Source organism: Macaca mulatta, chromosome 14 (assembly GCF_049350105.2).
Source record: "Macaca mulatta isolate MMU2019108-1 chromosome 14, T2T-MMU8v2.0, whole genome shotgun sequence".
Classification (NCBI taxonomy): domain Eukaryota; kingdom Metazoa; phylum Chordata; class Mammalia; order Primates; family Cercopithecidae; genus Macaca; species Macaca mulatta.
Window position 1 is genome coordinate 51,098,258 of NC_133419.1, and position 17,039 is coordinate 51,115,296.

Here is a 17,039-nt window from a genome sequence, read left to right on the forward strand (position 1 = left end):
ACACCACTATCCAAAACATTTTCAACTCCTCAAAAAGAAACCCCATACCTGCTATTGGTTGCTATAGTTCTGGCAACCACAAATCTGCTTTCTGTATCTATAGACTTGCCTATTCTGGACCTTGTATATAAATGGAATTATACAATATGTGGTCTTTTGTGTCTGTCCTCTTTCATTTAGCATAATGTTTTCAAAGTTTATCCATGTTGTAGCATGTATCAGGACTTCATTCCTTTATATTGCCAAATAATATTCTATTGCATGGCTATACAATATTTTTTTGTTTATCCACTCATCATCTGAGGGACAACTGAGATGTTTCCATTTTTTGGCTATTATATATAACAATGCTATGAACATTCACAAACAAGTTTTCATGTGAATATATGTCTTAATTTCTCTCAGTTATAGATAAATAGGGGTGTAATTGTCAGGTTGTATGGTAACTCTACATTTAATCTTTTGAGGAACTGACACAAAGTATTCCAAAGCAGCGGCATCATTTAACACACCTACCAGCTATGTATGAGGGCTCCAGTTTCTTCACATCTTTGTCAACACTTACCTGTCTTTTAATTTTAGTCATCCTCGTGTGTGAAGCAGTATTTCGATGTACTTTTTTTTTTTTTTTCCTTTTTTTTGAGACAGGGTCTTGCTCTGTTGCCTAGGCTGGAGTGCGGTGGCCCAGAGCTCGGCTCACTGAAACCTCCGCCTGCCAGGTTCAGCAATCCTCCTGCCTGGGCCTCCCAAAGTGCAGGGAATACAGACATGAGCGGCTACAATTTTGTTTTGCTTATGATTTTGTGGGTCAAATATTCAAGAAGGGTCGGGAGTGATGGCTCATGCCTGTAAGCCCAGTGCTTTTTTTTTTTTTTGAGACGGCTCTGTCGCCCAGGCGGGAGAGCAGTGGTGCAATCTCGTGATCTCGCGATCTTGGCTCACTGTAACTTCCGCTTCCTGGGTTCAAGCTATTCTTCCGCCTCAGCATCCAGAGTAGCTGGGACTATAGGTGTGCACCACGCCCAGTTAATTTTTGTAATTTTATGCAGAGACGGGTTTTAGCATGTTGGTCAGGCTGGTCTCCAACCCCTGGGCTCAAGCGATCCGCCTGCGTCGGCACCTCAAAGTGTTGGGATTACAGGAGTGAGCCACTACAATTTTATTTTGCTCATGATTTTGTGGGTCAAGTATTCAAGAAGGGCTTGGAGTGATGGTTCATGCCTGTAATCCCAGCACTTTTTTTTTTTTTTTTTTTGAGCCCACATTGTCGTGCAGCCGAGAGTGCAGTGGCGCGAACTTGGCTCACTGCAACTTCCGCGTCCCAGGCTCAAGAGATCCTCCCACCTCAGCCTCCGAAGTGGCTGGGACTACAAGTGCATGCCACCGCTCTGGACTACCTTTTGTATTTTCAGTAGAGATGCGTTTAGCCATGTTGGCCAGGTTGGTCTGGAACTCCTGGGCTCAAGCATCCACCCACCTCGGCCTCCCAAAGTGTTGGGATTACAGGCGTGAGCCATCGTGCTCAGCCATCCCAGCACTTTGGGAGTTTGAGACTAGCCTGGGCAACATAGGGAGACCTAGTCTCTTAAAAAAAAAAAAAAAATTACCTGAGCTTGATGGCATGTGCCTGTAGTCCCAGCTGCTAGGGAGGCTGAGGCGGAAGCATCACTTGAGTCCAGAAGTTGGAGGCTGCAGTGAGCCATGATTGTGCCACTGCACTTCAGCCTGGGTGACAAAGGGATCTTGTCTCTCAAAAAATAAAAAAATAAAAGATTAAAAAAAAAAAGAATTCAGGACGGGCTGGGCTGGGTGGGTTGTTCTTGCTTGGGGTCTCTCACGCAGTTGCAGTCAGATGCTAACAGGGGATGCCATCATTGGAAGGCTTGATTAGGCTGAGTGTCCAAGATGTCTCACTTAGATGGCTGGCAAGTGGTGCTGGTGATCTGGTGGGAGCTCAGTGGGACTTTTTTCTGTTTTTTTTTTAAATGACATGTTGCTCCTGGCCATCAATGAGACTTCTGATTGGCATGCCTACATGTAGCCTCTTTAGCATGGCAGTCTTATGGTAGTCAAACTTCTTACTTTGTTTCTCCCAGAGTGAGAATACCAAGAGAACAGCTGCATGGCCTCTTCTGATCTAGCCTGGTAAATTAGGCAGCATCTCTTCTGCTGCATTCTACTGGTTCCAAATGAGTTACCAAGTCCAAGAACTTGCAGTCATGTTCCAAGATTGCTGTAAATGCTTCCTGTGTACCAGCACTGTTTTATGTGATCATTTAATTCTTATTAAAATCCCCATGAGGGCGGGCACAGTGACTCACACCTATAATCCCAGCACTTTGGGAGGCTGAGGCGGGAGGCTCGCTTGAGGCCAGGAGTTCAACCCCTCACACTCACACTCCTCATTACTGCACATTTGTCACACATAAACATAGCCGCTATGACACTGTACTGACACATACAAAATCTGTCACATTCCGTCTTGCCCATGCAAGCTCAATCACTGTGACTTATTCTCCATGCTCAGCCACTGTCCAATTTTTCATACTGTCACAACCACCAGCCCATCACACACTCAATTACTGTGACACAGCTCTAATCCTCAATCACTGTCACATACTGTTTTTCACACAAATATGGTCACCATCTGTACTCTTAAAGCAGGGTATTTACTCTCCTATAAAATTGAGTTAATATGCCAACAGCCCATTTTTCACACACGCTGTCACATATTGTATTTTTCATCCATACAATCCCTGACATACACAATTAGGGTCACACACTGTTACTGCCTTCGTGCCACTCCCAACTGACACCTACTCTCACACTCTCACGCACTCGCTCACTAGCTAGGGATTGGATCGATGTGTCCGTGGAGGTCTGAAGCCCGGGTCACCTCCCGAACCTCAGCCCCAAGCGGCGCGGCCCCGCCCCTCCCCGCCCCCTCATGCATATGCAGCACCTCAGCCTGGCAGCCCGGCCCCCAGACGGCCATTTGTGGCGGCGCTGGAGGCTGTGTTCGGCAGGCGCTGCGGAGACGCGTAGAGGAGCGCGCCCCCCGGCCGCTGCCGACCCTGGCCGGTGCCGTCACCCCGCTTCTCCGCGCCTCGGGCGGTACCAAGCCAGCCCCCAGCGCCGCGCTACCGCGCTGACCGGCCCTCCCGACACCTCCCGGTACCCGGGACCCCAGCGCGGCCGCTCGCCCGCAGCCAGCCGGCCGCACACGTCCCCAGCCGGGCCTAGGGCGGGCGGCGGCGGCGGCTCGGCGCGGTCAGGCTGGGCTCTGCGGCGTCCCCATGGCCGCGGCCGGCTGGCGGGACGGCTCCGGCCAGGAGAAGTACCGGCTCGTGGTGGTCGGCGGGGGTGGCGTGGGCAAGTCGGCGCTCACCATCCAGTTCATCCAGGTACCTGGAGCGGGCCTGCCCGGGGCGCCGGGGCGGCGGCGGGCGGGAGCTGGCGCTACCTGTGGCGGGGTGGCCGCCGCGACCTCGCCCCGGAGGCGCCTCGCGGGCCCGGGCCGGGGCCGGGGCCGGGGGCGGGAGGGCGCGGGGCCGACTACGCTCCTGCCCTGCGGCCGCAGCGTCGCGCTCTTGCCTCCTCCCGGGCGCGGCGTCGCGGGAGTAGGGCTTCTCAGGAATGTGGTCGGGAGGGCGGAGCTGGCAGGGTGGGAAGCACCGATCCACCTTACCGCTCTGGCCGAGGCCGGAGACCTCCGGGAGAGGCTGGGCCACCGAGCCGGGCTTCCTGCTCCGAGGGTCCGGGCGTGGGGCTGGAAGTGGAGCCCCGCGCGCTGCTTTTCCAGCCGCCTGCGGCCGCGCCTGCACCGTCGGGGCGATCGCAGTGGCAACTTGGCGGCGGCTCCGCGTGGTCTCCGGGCTTCCCAGCGCCGCCTGAGCCGGAGCTACCCGCTTCAAGCACTGTGTATTTCTTTGTGTTGTTATGCTTTTCTTATAAGTACTCTCTTAGGTAATGTGTCCGGGTGGGAGTGTGTGATAATGCCCCGGGGAAATGGTGGCTTCGAGGAAGTTAAAAATGTTCTCTGATGGGGTGAGACCTTTTCCTAGGAATTCCTGATGCCGCCCTGCTTCTCGCCGTGCCTAGGTGAAGTTTGGGATGGGCCGGGCTGGAATATGACCGAGTCGTGCGTTCTGTTTTCTAACCACCCTCTCCCCCACCCCCAGCCCTCCCTGGTTGCTAGAGGCGGAAAGTCAGGGGTTTGTGGTAAAGAAAAGGGAGGTGGAATTCTTCCTTCTTAGAATTTGCTCTTGGGGAGAGGTTTGAGTAGTCTCTTTTGCGATTTTTAAAACACAAAGCCCCGATGTCTTTCTGCTTTTGTCAACCTAAAAGGTGTGGCATATGCTGGGAGAGAACGAAGGTACCCTGCTATAACAGGTAACAAGGATATTCTTCACAGTATCTAGAGTATGAACGGTGAAATATTTTTTTCTGGTTTCCTTTTCACCCATTTGTCAGATACCCGAATAGCTTATTTCACTTAGTGTTTATAGTGACATTAAAATATTGTACGGTAACAAATGTGATTGTCACTTTTCACATTGAGTAAATGAGCAATAATTGCTGCTATAATATTCCCTGGGATTACTACTGCTAAAACCTTTGTATCCAGGAAGAAAGGATGTTTTATGTAATGAGCATTTACAGTATGCTTATTAGTGGGTTAAAAAAAAATCACTGAGTAAGGGGTGAGATTGGTTTAAGTTTAGCAGGCTACAGATTCAGGGGTGTTGTCAGGTTGCTATTTCCCTAGGGCGCAGAGAGATTGTACCTATCTAATGGCAAAGCAAAACAATTTATAGCTAACCCTTTCTTTGGGGACTAGTGTGATGGCCGGGAGTGGGGTGAGGTGGGGGGCGGTGGGGAGGGTGAGTGGAGGAGAAGTCTAGGAGTGGGAGAATAATCTTGGGTTCCAGTATTAGTAGTGTTACTTAAAAGATTTGAATCACAAATATTTAAGTTTTTTTGAGGAAGGGGCCACCTGAATTATTTGAGCCCATGTTAATTAATTAAGGTATTGGGCCCTTTTGTTTTGGGGGAAGTAATGGTATTAAACCATTAAGAAAGCAGTAATTGGACCTGGCGTCGTGGCTCTCTGTGATCCCATCACTTTGGGAGGCATCAAACCAGCCTGGCCAATATAGTGAAACCCCGTCTCTACCAAAAATACAAAAATTTGCCGGGCATGGTGGCGCGCCCCTGTAGTCCCCGCTACTCGGGAGACCAAGGCAGTAGAATCGCTTGAACCCGGGAGGCGGAGATTGTAGTGAGCCGAGATTGTGCCTGGGCAAATAGCGAGACTCTGCCTCAAAAACAAAACAAACAAATTAATTGCTGTTTTCCTAATAATTTATAGAATCATTTGTTGAAACAATACCTCCACTATGAATAGTATAGTACCTAGATGCTCTAGATGATATTAAAGAAGGAAGCAGGTATGTATGAGGAAGACATTTGTACATCAAGAGTATGAACTTTGAGTCTTACAGACTTGAGCATGTGTGTCTTTTAAAGCTGTCACTTATCGACTGTGACAACATGGCCAAAATAGCCTCTCTGAGCCTCAGTTTTCTCACCAGTAAAACGGGTGTGATTACACATTCTTTATAACTTTTAAATTACGACAAAGTTTGTAGCATTGTATCTAGCATGTTGTGTGTGCTCAGTAATGGTAGGTGTTATCAGTGTTTATGCCTACAGTTCTCTAACATGTTTAAATGCAAAGGGAATTCAGACTCAGAAAAGTCTGGAACAAATTGATGAAAGCACTATGTAGGCTTGGTGGTGGGGAGAATGGAAATGTTATATGTGGGAGTCATATGCTAGCTGGGAGAGAGGAGGTGGCAAGTGCAGAAGTGGGACTGATAGTTGATTTGGGACCTGTGATCTGGTCTCTGCAAAAAGGAGACTTTTTGGAGAGAACAGGAACCCGACCTCCTGGATGCAACCTCAGCTCTATCACTTGCTGCATGTGTAATTTTAGGCAGGTTACTTAACTTCTCTGTATATTAGTTTTCCCCATCTGTAAACTGGGGAAATATGGTGGACCACATACAGCCGTGAAATTAAATGAGTTAACATGTCAAGGGCTTAGAACAATGTCTAATACAGTATATAGTAAAGCTGCATACATTATTATATTAATTTTAGATTATGGAACTAAAGTGATTTTTTTATATTTACACTTAATAGGGTAGCTATTCATTGCCTGACTCCTGGGATGTTAAAATTCATTCCACTATGATTGTTTAGCAGTAGTAACTGGAGGGAGAGAACACAGCAGACGAATCATTTTAATAAGCAGAAGTCAGTTCTCTTGGTAGGAGATTAGAATGGCACAAATTGGTCTTAATTTTTTTTTTTTTTTTTTTTTTTTTTGAGACGGAGTCTTGCTCTGTCGCCCAGGCTGGAGTGCAGTGGCCGGGTCTCAGCTCACTGCAAGCTCCGCCTCCCGGGTTCACGCCATTCTCCTGCCTCAGCCTCCGGAGTAGCTGGGACTACAGGCGCCCGCCACCTCGCCCGGCTAGTTTTTTGTATTTTTAGTAGAGACGGGGTTTCACCATGTTAGCCAGGATGGGGTCTTAATTATTTTTTTGAGACTCCTGAAACACCGGACTGTTTTTACAATTTTCAGTATATATATTTTCTACTATGTAATTTTGAGCAGAAAAAATATATAAAATTGGGAACGGAGAATTTAAAAACAATGCCTGATTTAAGGTAAACTTAACTTTCTTTGACTTAGATTTAGTTGTTACCCTCTGTTCATATGAAGAGTTGCAAAATTAGGAAACTAAGGAAGTTAAATTGAGATACCTTTTCCTTTATAAAAATAAATATCATAAAGTAGCCATGATAAAACATAAAGTATTATGTTATTTAATGAGTACGTGTGTGTACATGACCTCCTCCTTTCTGTTGCTCATCATTCTTTGAAAAATGTGTGAAGTTCTGTTGGTAGGTAGAACACCTAAATGATGAGTAAACTCTAGGTAGGAAATGACTTCAAGATGGTACAGAGTGGTTAGGAGAGACCACTGGGTATGTAGGGGCTAGGTCTCTCTCTACCCAGGTGACTTTGAGTAGTTTCTTAATCGGCCTTTATCTTGACTGAGCTTCTGTTTCTTCATGAAATGTTGGGTTTGGTTGAACAAATTTCTACACCTTTGAAATTCTAGGGTGGTTTTTTTTTTTTTTTTCTCGTTTAACTAGCTGTGTCTTTAGTCAAGTTTCTTAGGTTCTCTAAACCCAAGTTTCACCACTTGGGAAGGGAGAATAATATTAAATAATAGTACCCTTAGGTTTTTGGAGTAAATAAAATAATGCAGGTAAATCATCCAGCACAGTGCCATCTACAGAGTAAATAAATAAGAATTGTTGGCTGGGCACAGTGGTTCATGCCTGTAATCCCAGCATTTTGGGAGGCCGAGGTGGGTGGATCAGTTGAGATCAGGAGTTTGAGACCAGCCTGGCCAACATGGTGAAACCCCACCTCTACTAAAAATACAAAAATTAGCTGGGCGTGTTGGTGTGTGCTTGTAATCCCAGTTACTCGGGAGGCTGAGTCAAGAGAATCACTTGAACCTGGGGGGCGGACGACACTGCACTCCATCCTGGGCAACAGAGCGAGACTCTGTTTCAAAAAAAAAAAAAGAATTGTTACTTGGTTTTATTTGCTGCTGTTAGTTCTGTATCTTGGTGTTCCTGCAAAACAAAATTTGTAATTTATTCATTTTTCTTTGACACATAATCTGGTCTATTACTTTAAGTCTTCACTGCCCTCTCCTTCCTGGCTCAACCCTATACTCCCCTCCTTCTGTGTGGTATTCAGGTGATGAATGTGTGGATTCCATTTTGAGTTGGAGAAATTTCTTTTTGTAAGTTTGGATTTGATTTTAAGAAATAATGATGTAAGCATTTAATTTTGGTGTTAGTGCTTTATCTGGTAACTCTGAGAAAAGACCATATATTTTTTAAAAATTTATAGGGTGAAGTATCCCAGTTTCTATTTTTTTTTTTTTTTTAACATGTTAACTTTTTATTCAACAATTTGCCAGATTTTGAGGGAGGTAGGGGTTAGCTGATTTCTCACATCTTGAATTTCAGTCAGTCCTATGACCTGTTAGTCTGGACCCAGCATTGCTTTTTAAAAGTTTGTCTTTTGCTGAATGCTTTTTCATTGCTTTTTCCTGGGGCAGAGAGCTGAGAAGAGATTTCAGGAGATTTGTGTTAATAGTTAATTGATCCACATGTGAAGGTTGTGAGTTTAAATTCCCAATTTGCTGTTCCATTGCTACATCTTGAAGATTTTTCCTGCAATTAGAAACTACTTAAACTGTTAACTTTTATCTATGATTTTGAAACTCTAGACATTTTTAGTGTGTGAACTTCTTTTTACATTAATGTACAAATAAATTGTTAGCATTGAAAAATAAGACACCTGCCCCCAAAGTGATACCATACTAAAGGTTTTCTTGTTTGGGGAACAGCTGAAATGGTCCTGCAGGCAATTCCTAGATAAAATTTCTGTACACTCAGGGAAGAACATTTTCTTATGGAGGATGACTGCCTTTGGAGAAGAAGGAAATTTTAACATGCAGTTTCTTAATTTGCATCTTATTCTTAAGTGTTTTGTTTGTTCTCTTTCTCTTTGTGTCTGTCTCTGTGTGTGTGTGTTTGTGAGCATGCGTGCGCCTGTTTTGGGATAAGGAAGTTGTAGGAGTTGAGTGGGGACACTTCTTTTTTTGAGACGAAGTTTCACTCTTGTTCAGGCTAGAGTGCAATGGCATGATCTTTGCTAACTGCAACCTCCACATCCTGGGTTCAAGTGATTCTCCAGCCTCAGCCTCCCAAGTAGCTGGGATTACAGACAGGCATGCACCACCACATTCGGCTAATTTTGTATTTCTAGTAGAGATGGAGTTTCACCATGTTGGCCAGGGTGGTCACGAACTCCTGACCTCAGGTGATCCACCTGCCTGGGCCTCCACCGCGCCTGGCCGAGTGGGAGCACTTTTGTTGAGTCGGTCAAGAATACTGCTTTCCCTTGGTAGATGACAGGCTACTGCTCACTGGGATGGGATTTTATTTTATCTGATTGCTCAAATATAGTCTTTCCTAAGCTTTGAATGAAAATAGTCTGTTCCATTCAGTTAGGAAAATAAATTGATAACTTTAAATTGGGGGAGGAGAGTGGGAAGAGACTTTCTTAAAACTATTAAAAAAAAATATTTTAGCTGGGTACGGTGGTTCACACCTGTAATCCCAACACTTTGGGAGGCCGAGGTTGGCGGATCATTTGAAGTCAGGAGTTTGAGACCAGCCTGGCCAACATGGTGAAACCCTGTCTCTACTAAAAATACAAAAATTAGCCGGGTGTAGTGGCGGGTGCCTGCAACCCCAGCTACTACTACTCAGGAGCTGAGGCAGGAGAACTGCTTGAACCTGGGAGTCGGAGGGTTGTAGTGGGTGGAGATCATGCCACCGCACTCCAGCCTAGGCAGCACAGCAAGACTCCATCTCAAAAAAAGAAAAAAATACACACACACACACACACACACACATATTTTAAAGGTTTCTTTTTCAAATTAAACTTGGTCTGATACAATTGAAACATTTTGTGATGCCACTTGAACACCTTTTTTTCTGATGGGGAAAATGGTCTTTAGGATGTTACTTCCACTGTACCTTCCTTAATGAAAAGTGATAATGAGTAAAGGATTTTCACTCTGCGTGTAGATAGCATGGGGTTAATAGTCATGAATTTTGTTGAAAGGCCTTGATCTTGAATTACTTTGGGCAGAGCTACTGAGCCTGTTTGAGATTGAAACTTACAACTATTATAGTTGGTAGGCCTTAGATTTATATCTTTTTGCAAAGAAAAATGTATTTCAAAGATGCAAAGAAATATAAATTGTCTTAAATTGTACTTGAGAATAATTGGACTGAGCTCCTTGATGTCTTATAAATTATATTTCATTTTTAGTGTTTTATAAAGGCCATGTGATTTTTTGTTGCATAGCACTAAACAGCTTTAAATTACAGTTTAATTAAAAATATTATAGTCAATTTATTGTTGGTATGTACTAACAGTTTAATACTGCCGTCTTTAACTTACTGTCACCTTATACGATGAATTTTTTTTTTTTTTTTTTTCCTGGGAGAAAGCTCTTTATCCATGTAAGTAAAATTCAGCAGTAGAAATAAGAATATAAGTGTTAAAAAGACATCTGATGTTGCTTTCTTTTTTGACTTTAACCAGATTTCCCAAATGGCAACATTTTACCATATTGCTTTATTCCCTGCAATATATAGTTTTTAAAAACATTTGAGTGTAAGTTGAAGACATGATGCCACCCTTATCCTTAAATATCTCTTTGCCTGAAAAACCAGGGCATTTGCTTTCTTCTTTTTTTTTTTTTTTTTGAGACGGAGTCTCACTCTGTCGCCCCGCCTAGGCTGGAGTGCAGTGGTGCGATCTTGTCTCATTGCAACCTCCACCTCCTGGGTTCAAGGTATTCTCCTGCCTCAGTCTCCCGAGTAGTTGGGATTACAGGCACCCACCACCACACCCGGATAATTTTTTTTTTTTTTTGAGATGGAGTTTCACTTTTGTTGCCTAGACTGGAGTGTAGTGGTGTGATCTCAGCTCACAGCAGCCTCCACCTCCTGGGTTCAAGTCATTCTCCTGCCTCAGTCTTCTGAGTAGCTGGCATTACAGGTGCCTGCCACCATGCCTGGCTACTAATTTTTGTATTTTTAGTAGAGACGGAGTTTCACCATGTTGGCCAGGCTGTTCTTGAACTCCTGACCTCATGTGATCTACCTGTCTTGGCCTCCCAAAATGTTAGGATTACAGGTATGAGCCACTGTGCCTGGCTGCATTTGCTTTCATGAATAAAATATACTGACCTAACTCAGAAATTAATCTTGACTTGTTGTTATATTATTACCTGATGTGTAGAATTTGTTTGAAATTTGCCAGTTGTCCCAGTTATGCCCTTTATAGCAAAAGAAAAGCTGATTATCCAATTCATTATTTCCATGTCTTATTTACTTTGGAACAGTTCTTTAGTCTCTGTTTTATGACATTGACATTTTTAAAGAGTACAAATTAGTTACTTGTAGAGTTCCCTCAATTTGGGTTTGGCTGATGTTTCTTCGTGATTAGATTCAGGTTATGCATTTTTTGGGGGGCAGAAATAATACAGAAATTATGTGTTATTAGGCGACATAAGATGTATTTATTTGACCACATACATGCCTTTTGACTCAGCAATCCCAAATCTCAGAGTTTACCCAGAAGACGCACTTCCCACAGTATGAAAATACACATGTATAAGGTTGCAGCATTTCTTAATTACAAAAATTACAAGCAACCTACGTGATAGGAAAATCCAGTGGAGCATTATGCACCTGTGAACAAGAGTGGGAAAGGGCATGACTAACTGATATGGAGTGCTTTCTTGGATGTGTTGTTCAGTTGTCTTGGTTTGTCTTGCTTTCAAGCAAGCTTGTCCAACACTCAGGCTGTGAGTGGCATGCAGCCCAGGACAGCTTTGAATGTGGCCCAAGACAAATTCATAAAGTTTCTTAAAACATTATGAGATTTTTTTTTTTTTTTGCAATTTTTTTTAACCTCATCACCTATCGTTAGTTTAGTGTATTTTGTGTGTGGCCCAAGACAGTTCTTCCAGTGTGGCTCAGGGAAATCAAAAGTTGGACACCCCTGCCCTAAAGGAATACCTGAGGCTGGATAATTTATAAAGAAAAGAGGTTTTGTTGGCTTGGAGTTTTGCAGGCTGTACAAGAAGCACGGTACTAGCATCTACTTCTGATGAGGGTGTGAGGAAGCTTCCATTCGTGACAGAAGGGGAAGGGGAGTGGCGTGTGCAGACATCACATGGTGAGAGAAGCGAGCCAATGGGGAGGCACCAGGCTCTTTTTAACAACCAGCTGTAGTGGAACATAAGTAAGAGCTCACTCACACCCCAGTCCCAGGGAGGGCATTAATCTATTCATGAGGGATTCACCCCCATGACCCAAACACCTCCCATTAAGGCCCACCTCCAACTTTGGGGATCAGTATTCAATATGAGATTTGGAGGGATCACACAAACCAAACTTACAGAATCAGTGAAAAAAGTAAAGTGCAAAAGTATCTACTACTTTGTGTATAGCATACTACCTTTTGTGTAAGAAAGAAGGAGAAATAAGAAAATACATATGTATTTGTTCATTGGGGCAGAAACAAAACACAAAGATAAATTGGAGGTTGATAAGATTGATTTCCTAGAGGATGGGTAAAAAGGTATGCGGTGGAAAGGATACAGGGAATGGGGGCAGGGACCCTTCTGAGGATACCTGTCTGACTTTTGGAACTATGTTAATGTTTCACATACTGAGTATATAAGCAATAAACACACCAACCAAATCAAGTGATTAAAAAAAAAAAAAACACCTTAAGGGGGAGTACAAACAGAAACAAATGAACTGAACTGTATTTCAAATGAGTAACTTCACTACACTGAAGGAGTGAAAAACAACTAATTTAGGTAACTTTTGATCCTAGTATTTGAACTCTGTCCTCAGGATAAAGACGAAAAGATTGAAACAAACATTGAACTCTAGTTAATAGAGTTAACTAGAATTTTTGGTTTTTGTTGTCATAGAGGCATGGTTTGCAATTTTGAAGCAATTGTCTATACTATTATAAGCAAATAAGTAAATATATTGTGGAAAATGGGAGCCAGTTTCTCACTGTTGGAGAAGGGAGTTACAAAGGTGAAAAGGGTGAAGGTTAAAATGAACTCTGATGTTTGATTGGAATTTAAGATAGTGGCATAAATTCATGGTTTTAGCAGTATGTACATATAGGCCGGGTGCTGCAGCTCACACCTGTAATCCCAGCACTTTGGGACACCGAGGTGGGCGGATCATGAGGTCAGCAGATTGAGACCATCCTGGCTAACATGGTGAAACCCCGTCTCTACTAAAAATACAAAAAAAAAAAAAAAAAAAAAAAAAAATTAGCTCGGCATGGTGGTGGGCGCCTATAGTCCCAGGTACTTGGGAGGCTGAGGCAGGAGAATGGTATGAACCTGGGAGGCAGAGGTTGCAGTGAGCCTAGTCGTGCCACTGCACTCCAGCCTGGGCGACAGAGCAAGACTCCGTCCCCCCAAAAAAAATACAAAAAAAATACAAAAAATTAGCCGGGCATGGTGGCGTACGCCTGTAGTCCCAGCTACTTGGGAGCTGAGGCAAGAGAATGGTATGAACCTGGGAGGCAGAGCTTGCAGTGAGCCGAGATCATGCCACTGCACTCCAGCCTGGGCGGCAGAGCGAGACTCTGTCTCAAAACCAAAAATCAAAAAAGTATGTAGATATAGAAATAGATCTTATTATGGATACACATGCATACATCTGTACATCTTTTTCCACGTCTGTCTGCTAAGATGGCCAGGAAGCAGTGATACCCCTTTAGCAATGAGATCACCTAGCACTAGATCTTGGTTTCTAAATACCATTAATACTGTTCTCTACTGGAAGGAACCTTAGAGAAATGGCGTATTCTAGAATAGGGGAAGAAAAAATGCAAAATATGCTTAGAGCATCTTGTAGTCTCATAACATAAGGGAGTGCTCAAAAAAGTAAAATGATGGGGATATTTGAAAGAGATACAGGAGCCAGCCTGGCAAAACTCCCATTGACTGACTATAGGGCAATTTAATCATTGAAATAAATAAGACAGTACTTGTTTATTACCCATAAATAGAGTAAGGATCTATGATAAATAAATGATCTAGAAGTCCTTAATGTAGAATTCTGACTAATGAATGAACATAAAGGAAAAGGTGGAATTAGTAAGTTGCCTTTTGGCAATTATAACAATTGATTTAAGTAAGAACCATAAATGGATCTTAAGCTAGTGGGTAAAAATGAATGTTAAAACTGGTATGTGAAAGTTTGAGAGTAGTAGATGTTAACATAGTCTCAAAGTATGTTCTCATAAGTTATTGTTAATTTTACAGGGGGAAAATAACAACTTTGCAGGGGGAAACCTGACACCAACTTGCCCATGTGATTCAAGGCAATATCTTTGATGTTATTCTAGGTAATAATAATGAGCAGAGTTTGTTTTACTTAGTTATGCTAACGAGATCTTTATAATTAGTTCAGCTAGGCATTTAATGAAATTAAGCCTAAAGGAACCAAGCAGAGCATAAAGGGGACCAACTTTTTCTCTGTTTAAAAAATATATCTTCTTAATTTTGTAGCCAGATGTCTTGGGAAGGAAAGGTTGATAAATTTAGGTCAGTAAGGTTTTGGCCATGAACTCTAATCTTTATTTAGCATAATAACTTCCTCCCTTTGCACCAAGTGTGTCTTTTGCTGTACAACTGTTTTTGTTTTTTTCTGTGTTATGTGGTTGGTTTTTGGAAAGTAGATTTTTTTTTCTACTGGAATTTATCTTAAAAATTGTTTATATTCTTCAAAAAAATTTTAAAGACAAGGTCTTGCTCTGGTGCCCAGGTCAGGCTGTAGTGTAGTGGTGTGATCACAGGTCACTGCAGCCTCGGAACTCTTGGGCTGAAATGATCTTCCTACCTCGGCCTGCCAAAGTGCGGGCATTACAGGTGTGAGCCACTGTACCTACTTTTTTGATGTTTTGTAGCGACGAGGTCTCGCTGTGTTGCCCAGGCTGGTCTTGAACTTCTGGCCTCAAGTGATCCTCCTGCCTTGGCCTCCCAAAGCGCTGGGATTACAGGTGTGAGCTATCTGGCTCTGTATAAAATGATTTATATTTTTAAACATACTTAATTAGGGAATCAGAATAATAGTGTCTTATTCCCAGTTACGGAAAATGGGAATTAAGCAGTTTTGTGTACCCTGTTTCTACCCACTCCTTTCGTACATTTTTTGTCCTTATTTACAACAACCAAAATTGTATGAGATTCAGTATTTTTAAAAGATTTAAAAAATCTTATGCATTCTGTTATTGCTATAATTACAATAGTTAATAATACCTATTGGCATTAATCCCTTTGTCATTAAGGGTTATTGCTTTTATTTGCCATTTCTGTCATTCTGTCTGGTTTTAATGTTTACAAACAATCCTCATGAGCAGCTAGTTTTAATTAATTGTTTTTAAAATTGTCTTTATTTATTTAGAGACAGGGTCTTGCTCGGTTGTCCAAGCTGGAGTCTAGCGGCATGATCATAGCTTACTGCAACCTTGAACTCCTAGGCATAAGTAACCTTCCTCCTGTCTTAGCCCTCTGAGTAGCTAGGACTGCAGGCGTATACCACCATGTCCAGCAAACTTTTTTAATTTTTATTTTTTAGAGATGGGGTCTCATTTTGTTGCCCAGGCTAGTCTTAAATTCCTGGCCTCAAGCAGTCCTCCCACCTTGGCCTCACACAGGGCTGGGATTATAGGCCTGGCCTTTTTATTTTTAAATTGACAGATAAAATTGTATGTATTTATTATGTACAACATGGTATTTTGAAGTATATATACATTGTGGAATGACTAAATATAGCTAACATATGTATTATGTCACATAGTTGTCATTTTTGTGGTGAGAACACTTAAATTCATTCAGCATTTTTCAAGAGTACAATATATTGTTAACTATAGTTACTGTGTTGTAGAGATACTTTTTAATTCAAATTTAATTTGAATTGTGATTTAAAGAACATTTCCAAGTACTTTTTACTGAAAACATATCTAAGATTAAATTTATTTTGCATGATAAATGATGATTTGGCTGGGTATAAAATTATTGGGTCCCAGCTTTCTGCTTTATTTGTCATCTTTATGTCTCTGGCCTCAAGTTTCTGTACTGTAGAAATAACTTTTCTAGGTGTATGCTTGCAGCATTTTCTTATCATTGGAAATGGACACATTTATTAGGATATGACTAGAAGTTTTTCTCTGTCACTAGTATTCCTGGGGAAATGATGAAACACTCTCACGTCTGGGAAGACTTTCTTCTCCATTTTTGTATTCATTTTTTTCAATTACCTTCTGAAATAACTATTATTTATGCATTGATTTTCTGTTGACTTTTATAGTACATTGTTTTAAGTTAGCTAATGAAAAGGATAAGATCCTCTCTATTCTGGGAAGATTTATCAAATTTGTCTTCTCCATACTTGATGAAATTTTCTGGATGTCACACATAATTACTGTCCCCAAAACATATTTAGTGCCCTTGATTTCTCGGTCTGATATTAAACAACGGTAATGTTCTCTTTTCTGAAGGCCACAAAACTGGTATTTTTGTAAAGCTTGATACTATTTAATGAAACAACTTCCAGGGAAGTGATTTTTCTTTGTGTGGAAGAATATATTTGTTTTTCTTCTTGTTTATTCATGAAGAGTTGCTCATAGCTATTCTTGGTTTAGGAAGTTAAGAGCTGGTCATCTCAGAATTGCCTTGGGATACTGAGATTTCTGATTTGTTTTGGTGCTGAACAGCAAGTTGACATTGGGGAGCTTCAATTTCTTGGAGAATATCAGTAGCAGAATTTCAACAAATACGAAATTTTATTAAATCCTCCAAATCTTAATCTCCAAATATGGGCTTTTGGCTGAGAGGTATATTTTTGTAGAATTAGAGATGTTTAAAAGGGATAGTTTTCAAGTTTTTAAATCCTTCATACCTCAGCTTTCTGCACCGAGGCAAGTGGAAGTGTGTGTATTCTTAAAAGAAGGTTTTGGATTAGAAAACGATCCTTTTTTCCGTCTTTTGTTCTTCTGTAGCTCAGACCTTGAACAACAATCTGTGTCTGGTTCACTTTGACGTTATTTTAAACCCTGTAAGCCCTAGACTATAAGTATTTTAGTAGAGGACTTTATATATTTGTTATGTTTTGTCTGAATCTATGTCTCTTAGTTATATTTGTTTGTACATTTTATTCATATTTGCATTTTCAGAATCGCAGACTAGGAATACCTTTGTTACACAGAACTAAGCACATAACAAAATATTTGTTGGTATTTCCTATTGTCAAGTTTT

At 42.0% G+C, this 17,039-nt stretch overlaps 1 protein-coding gene across 1 annotated transcript in view; it reads left to right on the plus strand.

The window, feature by feature from the left end:
- Window positions 1–3,252: 3,252 nt before the first annotated feature.
- RRAS2 (RAS related 2) overlaps window positions 3,253–17,039 on the plus strand; it is a 79,406-nt gene continuing 65,619 nt past the window's right edge. The window contains exon 1 of the mRNA NM_001260560.1: window positions 3,253–3,404. Within this exon, the coding sequence (NP_001247489.1) occupies window positions 3,297–3,404 (108 nt within the window). The 5' untranslated portion in view covers window positions 3,253–3,296. The remainder of the gene's footprint in view (window positions 3,405–17,039) is intronic.